This window comes from Podarcis pityusensis (genome assembly GCF_964106645.2).
Source record: "Podarcis pityusensis genome assembly, chromosome: 8".
In the NCBI taxonomy this organism is placed as follows: domain Eukaryota; kingdom Metazoa; phylum Chordata; class Lepidosauria; order Squamata; family Lacertidae; genus Podarcis; species Podarcis pityusensis.
The window spans coordinates 66849339-66861995 of record NC_138033.1 but is presented as its reverse complement, the minus strand read 5'-3'; the positions used below and the strand labels follow the sequence as shown (position 1 = coordinate 66861995).

The window sequence follows — 12657 nt, the reverse complement described above, 5'->3', positions numbered from 1 at the left end:
AGGACTTGGAGTGAATACTCAGCCAAAGGCAGCATAGAATGCGCAGGAATGTGCAGGTTGCAGGTGTCCCTACGCGGATTGAACCTGGAACCTTGGCGTCACCAGCGCCCCCTTCTAACAAACTGAGCTAAGTCAGTGCAGTTTCTATCCAACCGTTCTACAACTAAGTTAAGCTGCGCCTGCGCACAGCACTGCAGCCTGAACGGGGTTGGCCTCCGTTGCCATGACAACCGAGAGCCCCCCCCCCGGCGGGGGTCACGCCCGCTTTCCCCGGCCTCCCAGCAATGGCGTTCGGCAAACGCCCGGCCCGGCCGACAGATCCGATCGACGGCTCTGCGTCCCACGTCTCGGCCTGCGCCTTCGCTCTGCGCTAGACCTGACGCAGGCCGAAGGTAGGCGGGCCCAGCCCGGCCCGGCTGGTCCCTTGTCACACAAGCGAGCGCAGGACGGCGGCTCGCGAGGACTGGCAGGTACGCCCGCCTCTCTCTCGCGCGCGCGCGCCGGGGACGGAACGGAAGAAGGAAGTAAGTGGCCGTCACTCGACGTCGCCGGAAGTGCTGAGGCGGGAGGCAGCGGCGGAGGAGAAGGAGACCCGGCGCAGGCCCGCCTGGGCTGCCCTGTCCTTTCCCCCTCCCTTTGGCTGGCGAGGAGGTGACTTTCTCGCTACGCCTGATGGGAAAAGGGGGCGGGGCCCGCTAGCTTCGCACTTGGTTTTGGCTTCGCACGTCCATTTATCTCCAGTGTGTTGGGCTTCTCCCCCCTCCCTTTCACAACAACCCCGTGAGGTAGGTCCGTGCGATTAGCGTCTTCCCATTCGCTCTCCTCCCCCCTCCGCCCCCACCATGTTGTCGTTGGGGAAGAATAGTATGCCCCCCCCCATTGGCATTGCTTCGTGCCTCTTCTCTAGGTGTCCATCTTTGCCAACAACCCTGTGAGGTCGGCCGGTAGAAGGAGCTTCTTCCCATTTCACCCCCCTTTAGTATTCGTGTAGAGTTTGCGTCGTGGAAAAGGCTTCACCTAGCCCTTCTCGGGTCTATATGGTGCTTTAATCAATGGTTCCCCTCTCATTTGTTGAAATTATATGTTAATTTAATTTGTTGTTGTTTAGTCGTTTAGTCGTGTCCGACTCTTCATGACCCCATGGACCAGAGCACGCCAGGCACTCCTGTCTTCCACTGCCTCCCGCAGTTTGGTCAAACTCATGCTGGTAGCTTCGAAAACACTGTCCAATCATCTCGTCCCCTTCTCCTTGTGCCTTCCATCTTTCCCAACATCAGGGTCTTTTCCAGGGAGTCTTCTCTTCTCATGAGGTGGCCAAAGTATTGGAGCCTCAGCTTCAGGATCTGTCCTTCCAGTGAGCACTCAGGGCTGATTTCCTTAAGAATGGATAGGTTTGGTCTTCTTGCAGTCCATGGGACTCTCAAGAGTATATAGTATATTATGTCCACATTGCAGCAGCCCTGGGGAAGGGCAGGTAGGATTCTTCCCATTCTTTCTCTCTCTCTCTCTCCTCCCCACCCCCACCCCTTATTGTAGCTCGGAAGAGTAGTAGTTGCTTTGTGCTTTCAAACATCAAAAGTGCTTCATGTCTATTATCGTGGTGTCACAGTTACAATGGCATTCAGAAGTAAGGTCATAGTATTTATTATCCCAGGTGTTGCTGATTGATGATGGTATGATATATAAGGTTGTGGCTTCCTTATGGGCAGTCTAAGGAATTCTGCGATACCGCAATTCATATGTTTTTGGGACAGATGAGACATGTTCACGCACAACACATAGTTAAACTATGGAACTTACTCTCACATGATGTAACAGCAGCCACCAACCTAGATGGCTTTCAAAGTGGATTAGACAAATTCATGGATGATTTTGGTTACTGGCCCCAATGGCTGTGTTATCCCCTGTCCAAGACAGTATGCCTTTGAATACTAGTTGTTGGGTTTTACAAGTGAGGAGAGTGCTATTGCTCTCAAGTCCTGTTTGTGAGCATCCCATAATGTGCATCTGGTTGGCCTCTGAAAAAAAGACGTTGGACTAAATGAGCCTTTGGCTTGATCCAGCAGGACTCTTCTTATGTCTGGTTGACTTCTGTGGAAAGCTGGACTAGATAGGCCTTTTGTCAGATTGAGCAGGGTTCATCTTATAGAGCTTTTTAATGACATCCATTATCCTCTTCGCAAGTGTACACCAAAGCTGTTTTGCAGGCCATTATTATGTTATTATTATCCCACATATTGCTCTATATAGCATTTATGTAGTGTTTTCTAGGTCAGAAGTTTTTTAGATCCTTTATCTTAGTGTTACCCTTACAACAATGCTTTGGCTTGTAACCCCATTGCCCAATTTGACAGGAACAAAGAATGGCTCTCCACAGACCACAAAGTGAATTCATGGCAGATACAAGATTTGAACCTGGAATTAGTTGATTTGTTGCCAGATCTCTTGGCTTCTATGCTACACTAGCTGTCACCTAAAATATTTCTTATTGCAAAACTATTATTAGACATGGCTTTATTATTTATTGTTGCTTTTGATGAATTAGATTCTGGCGTAAAAGGGTTGGCAGCTCTTTCAACAACAGATTAACTGTTCTAAAATTTGGTTCTTTGAGGATGCTGATGTATACTATTTCTCTTGCTTTGTTTGTTCATTGCCAGTTGGGACTGGATAGTTCTTCTCATGCTGGATTATTTTCCCTTCTGTTGCATTTGTGCATAAATGGGACACACCTTCTCCTTTGTTCTGTCCCTTCTTAGGCTGAAATGGTATCTGTACACAACTCATTAATTTCTCCATCAACTAGTTAATACAATCACTCCTAGCATTTGACAAAGTGGGCTTTGCCCCACAAAAGCTGATGCCTGAGCTTATTTCTCAATTGCAAGGTGCACCACACTTGGTGGTTTTACTGCAACATAACTAACACAGCTACCTTTCTGGAATGCATCTTGTATTTCAGATTTGGAGGTGAGATTGCTGTGACTGAGAGAAAACAGGTTAGTGGAAGAAAAGGCCTGGCTTTGGGTGAACAGTGTTCTCCCCTTTATTTCCTCTTGCATTATTATTATCTTTCTGCAACATGGTGGTGGTGATAGAGCTTCCAAAAAGATCCACTGTGATGATAATTTGTGTTAAGCATTTTGAAATCTTAAAATGCGGTCTTCTGGGTTGGCGCCTCTTGCAATGGCGGAATTCCTCTGATCGGGAGGAATTTGCCTCGTGGAAATTCGGGTCTGGCCGCCACGGCGAAGGCGGGTGAAGCCTGTGAACGTGGGATTCGGCTGGCACCTTTTGCGCCTCCCCCACTCGCGGGGAAACCCGGTTTAGGGGATCCGGAGCGACGTGGGGTGAGCGGCGCGGTGCCTCGAATTGATTGCTTCTTCCACGGAGCGAAGCCGCATAGCTGTTGTCAGAGAGCGCTGACTTTTTCCTGTGGACAATTTGATCTTAAAGCAACTACCCGTGAGTAGAGCGGAGATTTGGATTTTTAAATGTCTTAATTTGGTGTTGAAACGGGGAGGTCCAAAACAGGAAGTTCACCTCCCCCTTTTGTAAATAGATTGAAGCAATGAATGCAAGCTGAAGTCGCGGAAAGTCTACCCTAAAGGACTAAATTTCCATTGGTAAAAAATACTAAACCGCCCTTGGTGGCAGGAGAAGAGGGGGGAAAGTTTTGGACCGAATATACCTGCAGGAGAGAGCGAACAGAGTTAAAATACCACCGCTCCGATCCTGAAAACGGGCTGCCGGTAGGATTGACGTGCCTTAGAATGCTTATTGACTGCGATTAGAACGTTCACTGACAGCTAGTTAAATAAGAGAAATACTTTGTTTCCATTGTCTCCGTCTGCGTTTAAAAAGAAGTAAAAGTAATTGAAAATTGAAACTAACTTTATTGTTTGAACTGTGTTTAAAAGGACCAATACAAATAGAAACTGTTTCCCTCTAGAGGAAGCCTTGGAAACTGTTACAAGAGTTGAGCTGGGGGAATTTCCGGCTGTAAGATAAAAAGCTGTGAGACTCTGGGACTGACCTTGAATCGGTTAAGAATGTTGACAGAAGAGGCCTTAGTGGCAGTACTAAGTAAGATAAATGACTCACTGGAACAGCTTAACAAGAGGGTGGATGTGGTAACTACCAAAATCGATAATTTGGGACAAAAAGTGAACATCAATACAGAAACTATTCAGAAATTGATATAGGAATCTACTTTGACATGGCAAACTGTGGAGAAGACCAGGGAGAAAGTTGCTGTTGTTGAACATAAAGTAACACAACTGGAGAGAGAGAGGGTCCCAGCCTTACAGATGCAATTTGATGATCATACGTTGATGCCTTCTATGATTGAATTTAAAGAAAATCAGATTTCGAGGACCAGAGCTCTACCTGAACTGGAGAAGGAAAGTTTGATAGATCCCCTTACACAGGAACTTGCTGATTTTTGGGACCTGGACTTGGGTCAAGAAGAGATTAAAATTGTGAGGGCCTTCAGACTTGGAGAAATTTTGAAAGACGTCCCAAAATATCTTTTGGATCTTAGTTTTAACTACGGAGATTTGGCTGCCCTGTCGAGAAGGAATAAAATCATCTCTAGGTGGGAGTTTCCCCGAGATCTACTCTTCAGTCTCAAAATAGGAAATAAAAATAAGATCAGTAGAAGACAAAGTGAAGTGCATGTACAAATATGAAGAAGATTCGCAGAAGGGACTTGGAAAAGACTTAAGAGCCTCGGACAGAAGATTACCACGTTGATGGACTATTTGGAATTGACTGGCAGAATCCGAGTCCAGGGAGAAGAGACGGTGGAAGAAGATTGGAAAAAGTTTAAAGACTATTTATGGAAATATTGTAAAATTAATGAGTGTTAGAAAAATGTTGGAATGAAACTATACGGCTTTAGTAGAAATGTTAGAAGGAATTAAGTACAAGTAGATCATTGGAGTATTAAAGGGAAAATAAGGTTAAAATATGTTAAGATAACTATATGACAGAAAATAGAGGAAGATGGAAAGGAATTGCTGAAATAATTAATAGAAGTGGAATACAAAAAGGGAGGTGTGAGGAGGTCGTTGAAACAAGTGAATGTAAGATATGATATTGAAATGGTTTGATGTGTGTTTTAAATTGTGTTTGTTATGTCTTGCTTAGTTTATGGTATTGCTTAGTGATGTGTTGTGTATTGTGTATACATTTTATTGTATTGTTTTTCTTTCTTTTTTTTCTTCATCTTGCTTTTTTTCCCTTTCCCTTCCTTTCTTTTCCTTTTTGTAATCTTTAAAAGTAATAAATATTATTTTTTTAAAAAAATGAAATCTTAAAATGCAATATATAAATGTTGACCTGGATCCAGAACGCCCCATAACTAGTTTTGTTGGCCCAAGACAGGTTTGGACTTGTGTGCAGTGCAATGCTGTTTGTAACACACTTATTTTGAAAGGGAGGCAAGTTCATAGATAGTCTGAAGAATGTGGGGAGAGTCGAAAGTTCCACTAGAACCTCCACCAACTTGGATAATCATAAAGTAGATCCTTGGACCTGAGTCACTAGTAGCATTGTGACATCGATATACTATAGTGGTGTAATCAAGAAGAAGACCGATCCCTGCTTGTGTAAAGAATTACAAAATCAAGGTTACAATTACAAAAACACAAAGCATTCCCAAATGTGCCCCCTAGTTAATAGCAGTAATTAGAAGATAATAGAATCTGTGCAAAAGTCTGGGCTGCATCCCAAGCGGGCAACTGGTGCTCAGATTCTTGAGGTGATGAAATAACTGATTGATTTCCCCCTGCCCCATGGCTGCTCCTTGGCTCTCTGCAGAGTTAATCTGACTCTGCTTTGAGTCTGGATATTGATCCTAGGCCTTATCACATGGCAGTGACATCATTGGTATATACCAGAGCCTGCAGTGAACCCTCCTGTAGCCTTAAACCCTACTTTGGGCTACTGGAATAACTTTGTGTAAAGATTACTGCACATAGCATTGACCTTCACAGCTTTACTAACAAAGTTGAACATGTTAGCCAGATCGTAATCAATTTAGGGCATCAGGAAGGTTTTTGGAAAGTTCATATGGCTGGCAGTGACTCACTTTCTGTCCAGACGTAGGATCACAACAGGGGCGCTGCTGCATGGGTCAAAACATGTGACTGGGCTTAGATGCCTGTGATAATACATGGGGCACAGTGGAAGTGCTGCATTTCCACACCAAATGAGTTCAACTTCATTCATTAATATTCTCTCTCTCTCTCTCTATCTATCTATCTCTCTCATATACCCACCAACCACCCAGAATAAAGAAGGGCTTATAAAACAGATTGCAAGGTTTTCTCCCCAGCCCTCAACTCTTGTTTCTTCTCTTCTAAGAAATTAAACCATGTCCCCAGTACACTAGGGAGGGAGAACTTGTGACTCTCCAGATGTTGGGCTCTAAATCCTGTTGGCTGCAGCCAATGCAACGAGCGGATAAGTATCCTGGGAATTGTAGTCCAGCGACATTGGGTGGGCTGCAGTTGCCTCATCCCTGCTGTGCACAGCTGAAGACAAACACTGTCTTTCAAACAAAAAAACCCATTCCTGTTTCTCCCCCCCCAGAACTCCAGTCCAGAAACCCTTTCAACTCCCTTGCCTTAAGTGGGCTCTCTGTTCTTTTGCATGTACGGCTTAATTTGTGCCTGAGCACATACCAGCTGGACAGAAATCTACTCTACACGTTCTGTCCTTCCTTTCAGAAGTCAGACTCATTTTGTTTTTAAAATCTGCTAGGCCAAGATAAGAGTGTCTGGAGTAAGTTGGGGTTGGACATGGGGAGTGAGGAAAAGCCCTCAACGAAGGCAGCCCTACATTTGCAGATGCGGGTTTTGCAGTCTGCGGAGAGCAAAACTGGTGAAACAAGTAGTGGCTGGGGAAGTGGGTGAGCCCTATTCAGGTGCAGAGGCAGGAAGAGCACCAGGAAAGGATTTTTTAAATGGTGTGGTTTGCTCCCATCTAGTCAGCCTGTGTTGGGAGATGGCAGCATTATTGACTCAGAGGCAGTGACTGGTGCTGCAACTTGCTAGTTCAGGCTTCCTCAAACTCAGCTCTCCAGATGTTTTTGCCCTACAACTCCCATGATCCCTAGCTAGCAGGACCAGTGGTCAGGGATGATGGGAGTAGTACCCTCAAAACATCTGGAGGGCTGAGTTTGAGGAAGCCTGTACTAGCTTAATAGAAGAAACAACTCATATCAGAGGAGGGCTGGCAAGGTGTTTTTAAGGAGTAAAATTCTACAGCTTCTTAGGAACAGAGGAAGTTGCCTTAGAAGGAGTCAGACCATTGGTCCATCTAGCTAGTATTGTCTACTGTGGCAAACAGGTGCTCTCCAGGCTTTCAGGCAAGGGACCTTCTCAGGTCTACCTAAAAATACTGGGTATTGAACCTGGATCTCAACCCATGGGCAGGTCCATAAGGGAGGCTGTGGCCTTTTAGGACCCGGGTCTTTCTCCATGCAGGGTGAATGCTCTGTCCCTGGGCTAGATATGGCTCCTTCTTGCTGGATACTGCTGGACAGTATTCATTGTTGCTGTGGTGACGGTGGCTGCATTTAGGAGCTTTCGTGTATGCGCCTTTGAAGTTAATTTTCCCCTTCTGCATTTCATGCAGATCCCTCTTAACTATGGAAGAGAGCAACCAGGAATGAGAGAGCAATCCTTGCTACCCTCTCCCAAGAAGTAGTCATGTTGGAGGGATTGGTAGCCTGGGTTCTCAACAACTACCTCGGCAAGTATGTCAGCAACCTGAACACAGATCAACTGTCAGTAGCTCTTCTGAAAGGTAAGGTGCATGAATGTTACAAACAGAACTAATTTCGTTTAAAGCATGCCATACATTAGTTAGAGTCTGTTTCCATGTTCTTCTATGGAACCAGTATAGAAATACAGGAGGATTCAAATACACACCTTACATTCAAACACACACCTTTATTTAAAGCATTTTTATTCTTCAAATTTACTTTACTCTTCAGCCAGTAAAGGTCCTTAGAACAGTTTACAGGTGTCAGTGATAAGCCTGTCCTCAGGCTTATGATTTAAAAGGCACAACACAAAAGGCAGGAGGAAAAAAGACAAACGGGGGCACTATTTCTTGTACCAGAGTTCTTGTAATGAGCAGCCAGAATAGAACAATTTGAGAAGTCAATGGTCTTCCATGGGAGCCAGTGGAGAGACCCTGCAGTTCTATTTCTTCCTGTCCTATAGCTTAATGGAATCACATTTGCCTCTGAAGCTTTGGGCAAGGTAGCATCTCCCAGTCTATTTCTCACTGTTGTGATGTGGCCAAATTACCACTCTGAGATTTTAGAAGAGGGGCAGAATACAAATGATGGGTTGCATTCATTGCTGGTCTTCCTTGGAGTAGACCCATTGAAGTTAATGGACATGATTAACATAGGTCAACCTTTTTGAGTCCACGGCTCCACAAGGGACCAACTTCATTATTTCTGTGGCACCCCTGTGGGGCTCAGGAGCACAGTTATGTCACCCCTTGCCTCTCACCCTTTTTTGAGCACCTTCCCTTGTGGAGTGTTTCCTCAGCCTCCTCTCCACTCTCCTTGGGAGTCCTCTGGGCAGCCGCTGCCACTCTAGTCTCTGAGCTGCCCAACCCCCTGCTCCAAAGAGAGGTGCCTCCTCACACTGCCCCACAGGGGCCTGGGACTTGTTTGTCCATTCCAAATAGCAAGGGCTGGTGGACTGGCCGGCTGGTCTCCCTCACCCACTTGCTTGCTTACTCCAAGGCTACCTCTCCTGGCACCCAGCACCCCCTCACCAGCCCTAGAGACACCATTCACCTGGGGAGCCTGTATCCAGGACTTCTGCAACAAACAGCTGTGCAAGCCTTTGGGAAGGGAGGGAAGGAGAGGGAAGGAAAGAGGGACAGAGGCCAGTGTTGCCTTTGGCACCCCTGACCATCATTCAAGGCACCCCAGTGTGCCACGGCAGACTGGCTGAAAACCACTGACATAGGCCCATTGATTTCAGTGGGTCTACTCTAAGTACTACTAGTATTGGATACAACCTGTAACTTTTACCTTTAGTGATGCTTAATTGGTTTTGGTATTTCAGGCCTGGGTTTGTTTGTTTTTGGACGATGAGTTATTGTGCTATCTTTTAATATATTTCTCATTACCTCCCTTCTCTATACTATGATAAAACAGGAGTCTTTTCCCTTCAGAATTTGCTTTGTTGATTTGTTCTTGCAGGTGCTGTAGAATTGGAAAATTTACCACTAAAGAAAGAGGCCTTGAAGGATTTGCTACCTTTTGAGGTCAAAGCTGGTATGTTTTAGAAGTGTGCTTCTGCGGCTGTTGAAGTGTTATATTCACTGGAACACCTTTGTAAGAAGGTTCTTATTATAGTGACCTGGTGGTTTTAAAACATTAAATTGGCTGTGAATCTCAGCGGCTTCCAGTGACTTAAACAGCATGATCATCATATTTTGCAATAATGCTTGTCACGAAAGTGACATTTATATTCCTTACTTATATGTATGGAATTTATAGGCAGTGCATCTTATCGTGAGCTCTGCTGGCACCCCACAGGGTGTTGTTTTTTTTTATGAACAGCATCCCCTTCCTTTGGAGTGAATGGGAAGCTTTTGCATTTGGAAGCTTCTGCATCAATGACCAGTCACAGAGAGGGAAGATGTTTCTATACGTACTGACATTGTTCTCCTTGGCAATTACAGGCTTCATTGGCAAGATAACATTACAGATACCATTTTATCGCCCTCATGCTGATCCATGGGTGATATCGGTATCAAAATTACACCTCATTGGCTCACTGGAAAAGCAAGAAGATTTTGATGAAGAAAAAGAGAGGCTGTTTGAAAAAGAAAGCAAGGCAGCTATTTTATTAGCACTGGAAGAAAAATGGAAAGTGAGTTGCTTGGGGGCTTTGAATGAAACTATCTCTGCATTTGGGGAAATTACTTTAAAACCACAAATCAAATTCCTTCTGGCTGGATCCAGAAAACCGAATTCTTGTTTCTCTCAAATTAAAATGGCATGGCCTTGAAAGGCAATGTGCATACACACAAATGGTTCCTTTTTCTATAAACAATAAAAAATAGGTTTTTTTAAATAAAAACCCCCACATAATTTTACTCATGATTTCTCTTTCCATTAACTGTACCTGATTTTTTTGGCTACAGTGAGGAACTTGGCTATTGTATATTCTGTGATCTTAGAGCTATAGCGTAATAGGAACATTCATCTATATTTCCCAAATTTAGAGAGAGTACTGGGGAAAGATAATCAAGTGTTTTCTGCCCACTAAAAAGGCTGAAGTGAGTCTTGCCTCCCTAGGGAGAGAATTTGCTAATCGGGGTGCTGCCACAGCAAAGGCCCTGTTTCACATTCACACCAACAAAATCTCTTTTGGTAACGGGACATGCAGTAGGCCCTTGGAAGAGTATCTCAACCAATGGGCAGGTCCATATGAGAGGAGATTTTTCAAACATCTTGGTTGTTTAGGGGGCTGTAGGTAAGCATCAACACTTTTATTACACATCAGGGTTGGGGAGTCTGGGGCTTCTTCATGTTGTTGTGCTACAACTTCTCAGCAGTGTTAGCCAGCATAGCCAATGGTTAGAGATCACAGACTTTGTTAGTCCACATCTGGAGGATCACAAATTCTCCATCTCTGTTATAGACAGCGAAATTTTCAAACATGAGAAATAGGTGGCTGATTTTGATTAAGAGCCTACAAGTGTTCAGGAATGTCTCCTCTCCTCCCCTCGAGCTTAGTCCACAAAGCCACTTGTAGGTGTTCTTTTCATACTTGCACAAAATTGAACCCCTCCTCTTTCTCTCTTTCAGAAAGAGCGGGAACAGACAGCAGAATCGTACTGGTATTCCGTCACCGCATCTGTCGTCGCACGGATCGTAGAAAACATAGAAGTAAGTTGGATTGGTGCACAGTCTCCTCCCTGCACCCTGCCATCAGCATAACTGTGTGCAAGCAGAGAAAAAGTTTCCTTCCCCCTAAACACATTCTCAGGTTGCTGTAGCAAGCACAGCATATGGGAGAGGAAATCTTGTGAACGGATGATGAGTGCCTGTGGGGATCATAATTGACTGATAGATGGATTATAGGGAACATGCCTTCATGACATTTAAAACGGGGGGGGGGGGGGCAACTTGGATCATATGTGGCCCTTGATGTGCCTCACCATTTGACCTGCAATTTCCCCTCTCCCACCTTCAAAGAAACTGAAGATTAAGCTGCAGCTATCATAATTCCGTTGTACGAATCTATAGTGCAACTACTTTTGGAAAACACTGTACATTTCTGGTTGCCTCGACTCAAGAAGCATATTGTAGAGTTGGAAGGGGTTCAGGAAAGAGGAACCAAAATGATCAAGCAGATGTAACAGAAAAATTTGGGGCTTTTTAGTTTAGAGAAAAGACAAGTAAGATGTGGCATGATAGCATTTTATAGCATGCGTGGCATGGAGAGAGTGGGCAGATTTCTCAATAACTTGCGGGCATCTAGTGAAACTGAATGTTGGAAGATTCGGGACAGATAAAGTACTTCTTTGCATGGCGCGTAGTTAAATTGTGGAGCTCACTCCCACAGGATGGCTTTAAAAGCGGGCCAGGCAAGTTTACAGAGGATAACGCTATCAGTGGCCGCTAGCCATGATGGTTATGCTCTGCTTCTGGAGTTGGAGACAGTCATGCTTCTGAATACCAGTTTCTGGAAACCACAGGAGGGAGGCAGTGCTCTTGTGGTCAGGTCCAGCTAGAGAGGAGGGCTCAGGCTTATTTTTGGCACTCTGCTTAAAAAGATGCTTGGAATGCATTGGAAGTATATCATCCTTGCAATAACACTCCCTTACAGCTGGGGAGGAGAGCAGTAGATGGGCCCAAATCTCATTCTGGCACATACAATATATTCTCTGGTACAAGATCCCAGTCATTATGAGGAGCAACAGAGTTCTGGTGGCCACAGGTTGTTGTTTTTGTGGCTACCAAGGCCAGCAAAATAAACAAATAAGCCAACCTGTAGTTTCCTCTACAAAAAGATGGCTTGGGTGTTACTTCATTTTGAGTAGGAGGGAGGCAAGTTAGGCTCTTTTGAGTGACGAGGAAGATTTTACTGTAGCAAATGATGACATGCAAAGGGTGTTGCTGCTGAGCATGTGACTGTGTAGCATGAGCAAATGTTATGCAGTATATCACGCCAGACAGGAACCTTTAGTCCTTTTTGGTGATTGACCAGCGTTTCCCCATTTAAGACAGTATTCCATCCGTTTCATGTGTTTAAAACCTTTGTTAGCAATAAGTTTGCACCTGCTAACTGAAGAGAACCTCCCCTTCTCCCTCTTCTCCTCCTTCAGTTAAACATTCAAGATGTCCACATGAGGTTTGAGGATGGCGTCACAAATCCTTCACAACCGTTCGCGTTTGGAGTCTGCATAAAAAATGTATCTGTGCAAAATGCCGTAAATGAGCCGGTGAGTCAGTGCTGTGCCCGTGAAGAATTGCCTCAACTGAAGTGCTGTGTTGTGCAAAGTGCTTTTAAAAATGTCACTGGTTTCCATGGCTCTCTTTTTGGCTCTCTCCTGTAACAAGTGATTTGATTTATGTTATTTGTTGTACAAGTACTTGTACTAGTA

General features: G+C 44.7%; 1 protein-coding gene across 12 annotated transcripts in view; it reads left to right on the top strand.

Annotated features, from left to right (window-relative positions):
* The first annotated feature begins 334 nt into the window (after positions 1–334).
* Positions 335–12657, top strand: part of VPS13D (vacuolar protein sorting 13 homolog D) — a 118534-nt gene continuing 106211 nt past the window's right edge. For 7 of the 12 annotated variants that reach the window (XM_081015948.1, XM_081015943.1, XM_081015944.1 and 4 more), the window contains exons 1-6: positions 568–785; positions 7645–7815; positions 9239–9313; positions 9724–9914; positions 10856–10936; positions 12379–12495. In XM_081015948.1, coding sequence (XP_080872074.1) covers positions 7719–7815; positions 9239–9313; positions 9724–9914; positions 10856–10936; positions 12379–12495 — 561 coding nt within the window. In that variant the 5' untranslated portion in view covers positions 568–785; positions 7645–7718. Of the gene's footprint in view, positions 471–563; positions 786–2962; positions 3000–7644; positions 7816–9238; positions 9314–9723; positions 9915–10855; positions 10937–12378; positions 12496–12657 lie in introns of those variants that run through there. The other 5 variants (XM_081015939.1, XM_081015946.1, XM_081015941.1 and 2 more) reach the window with 4 other exon arrangements.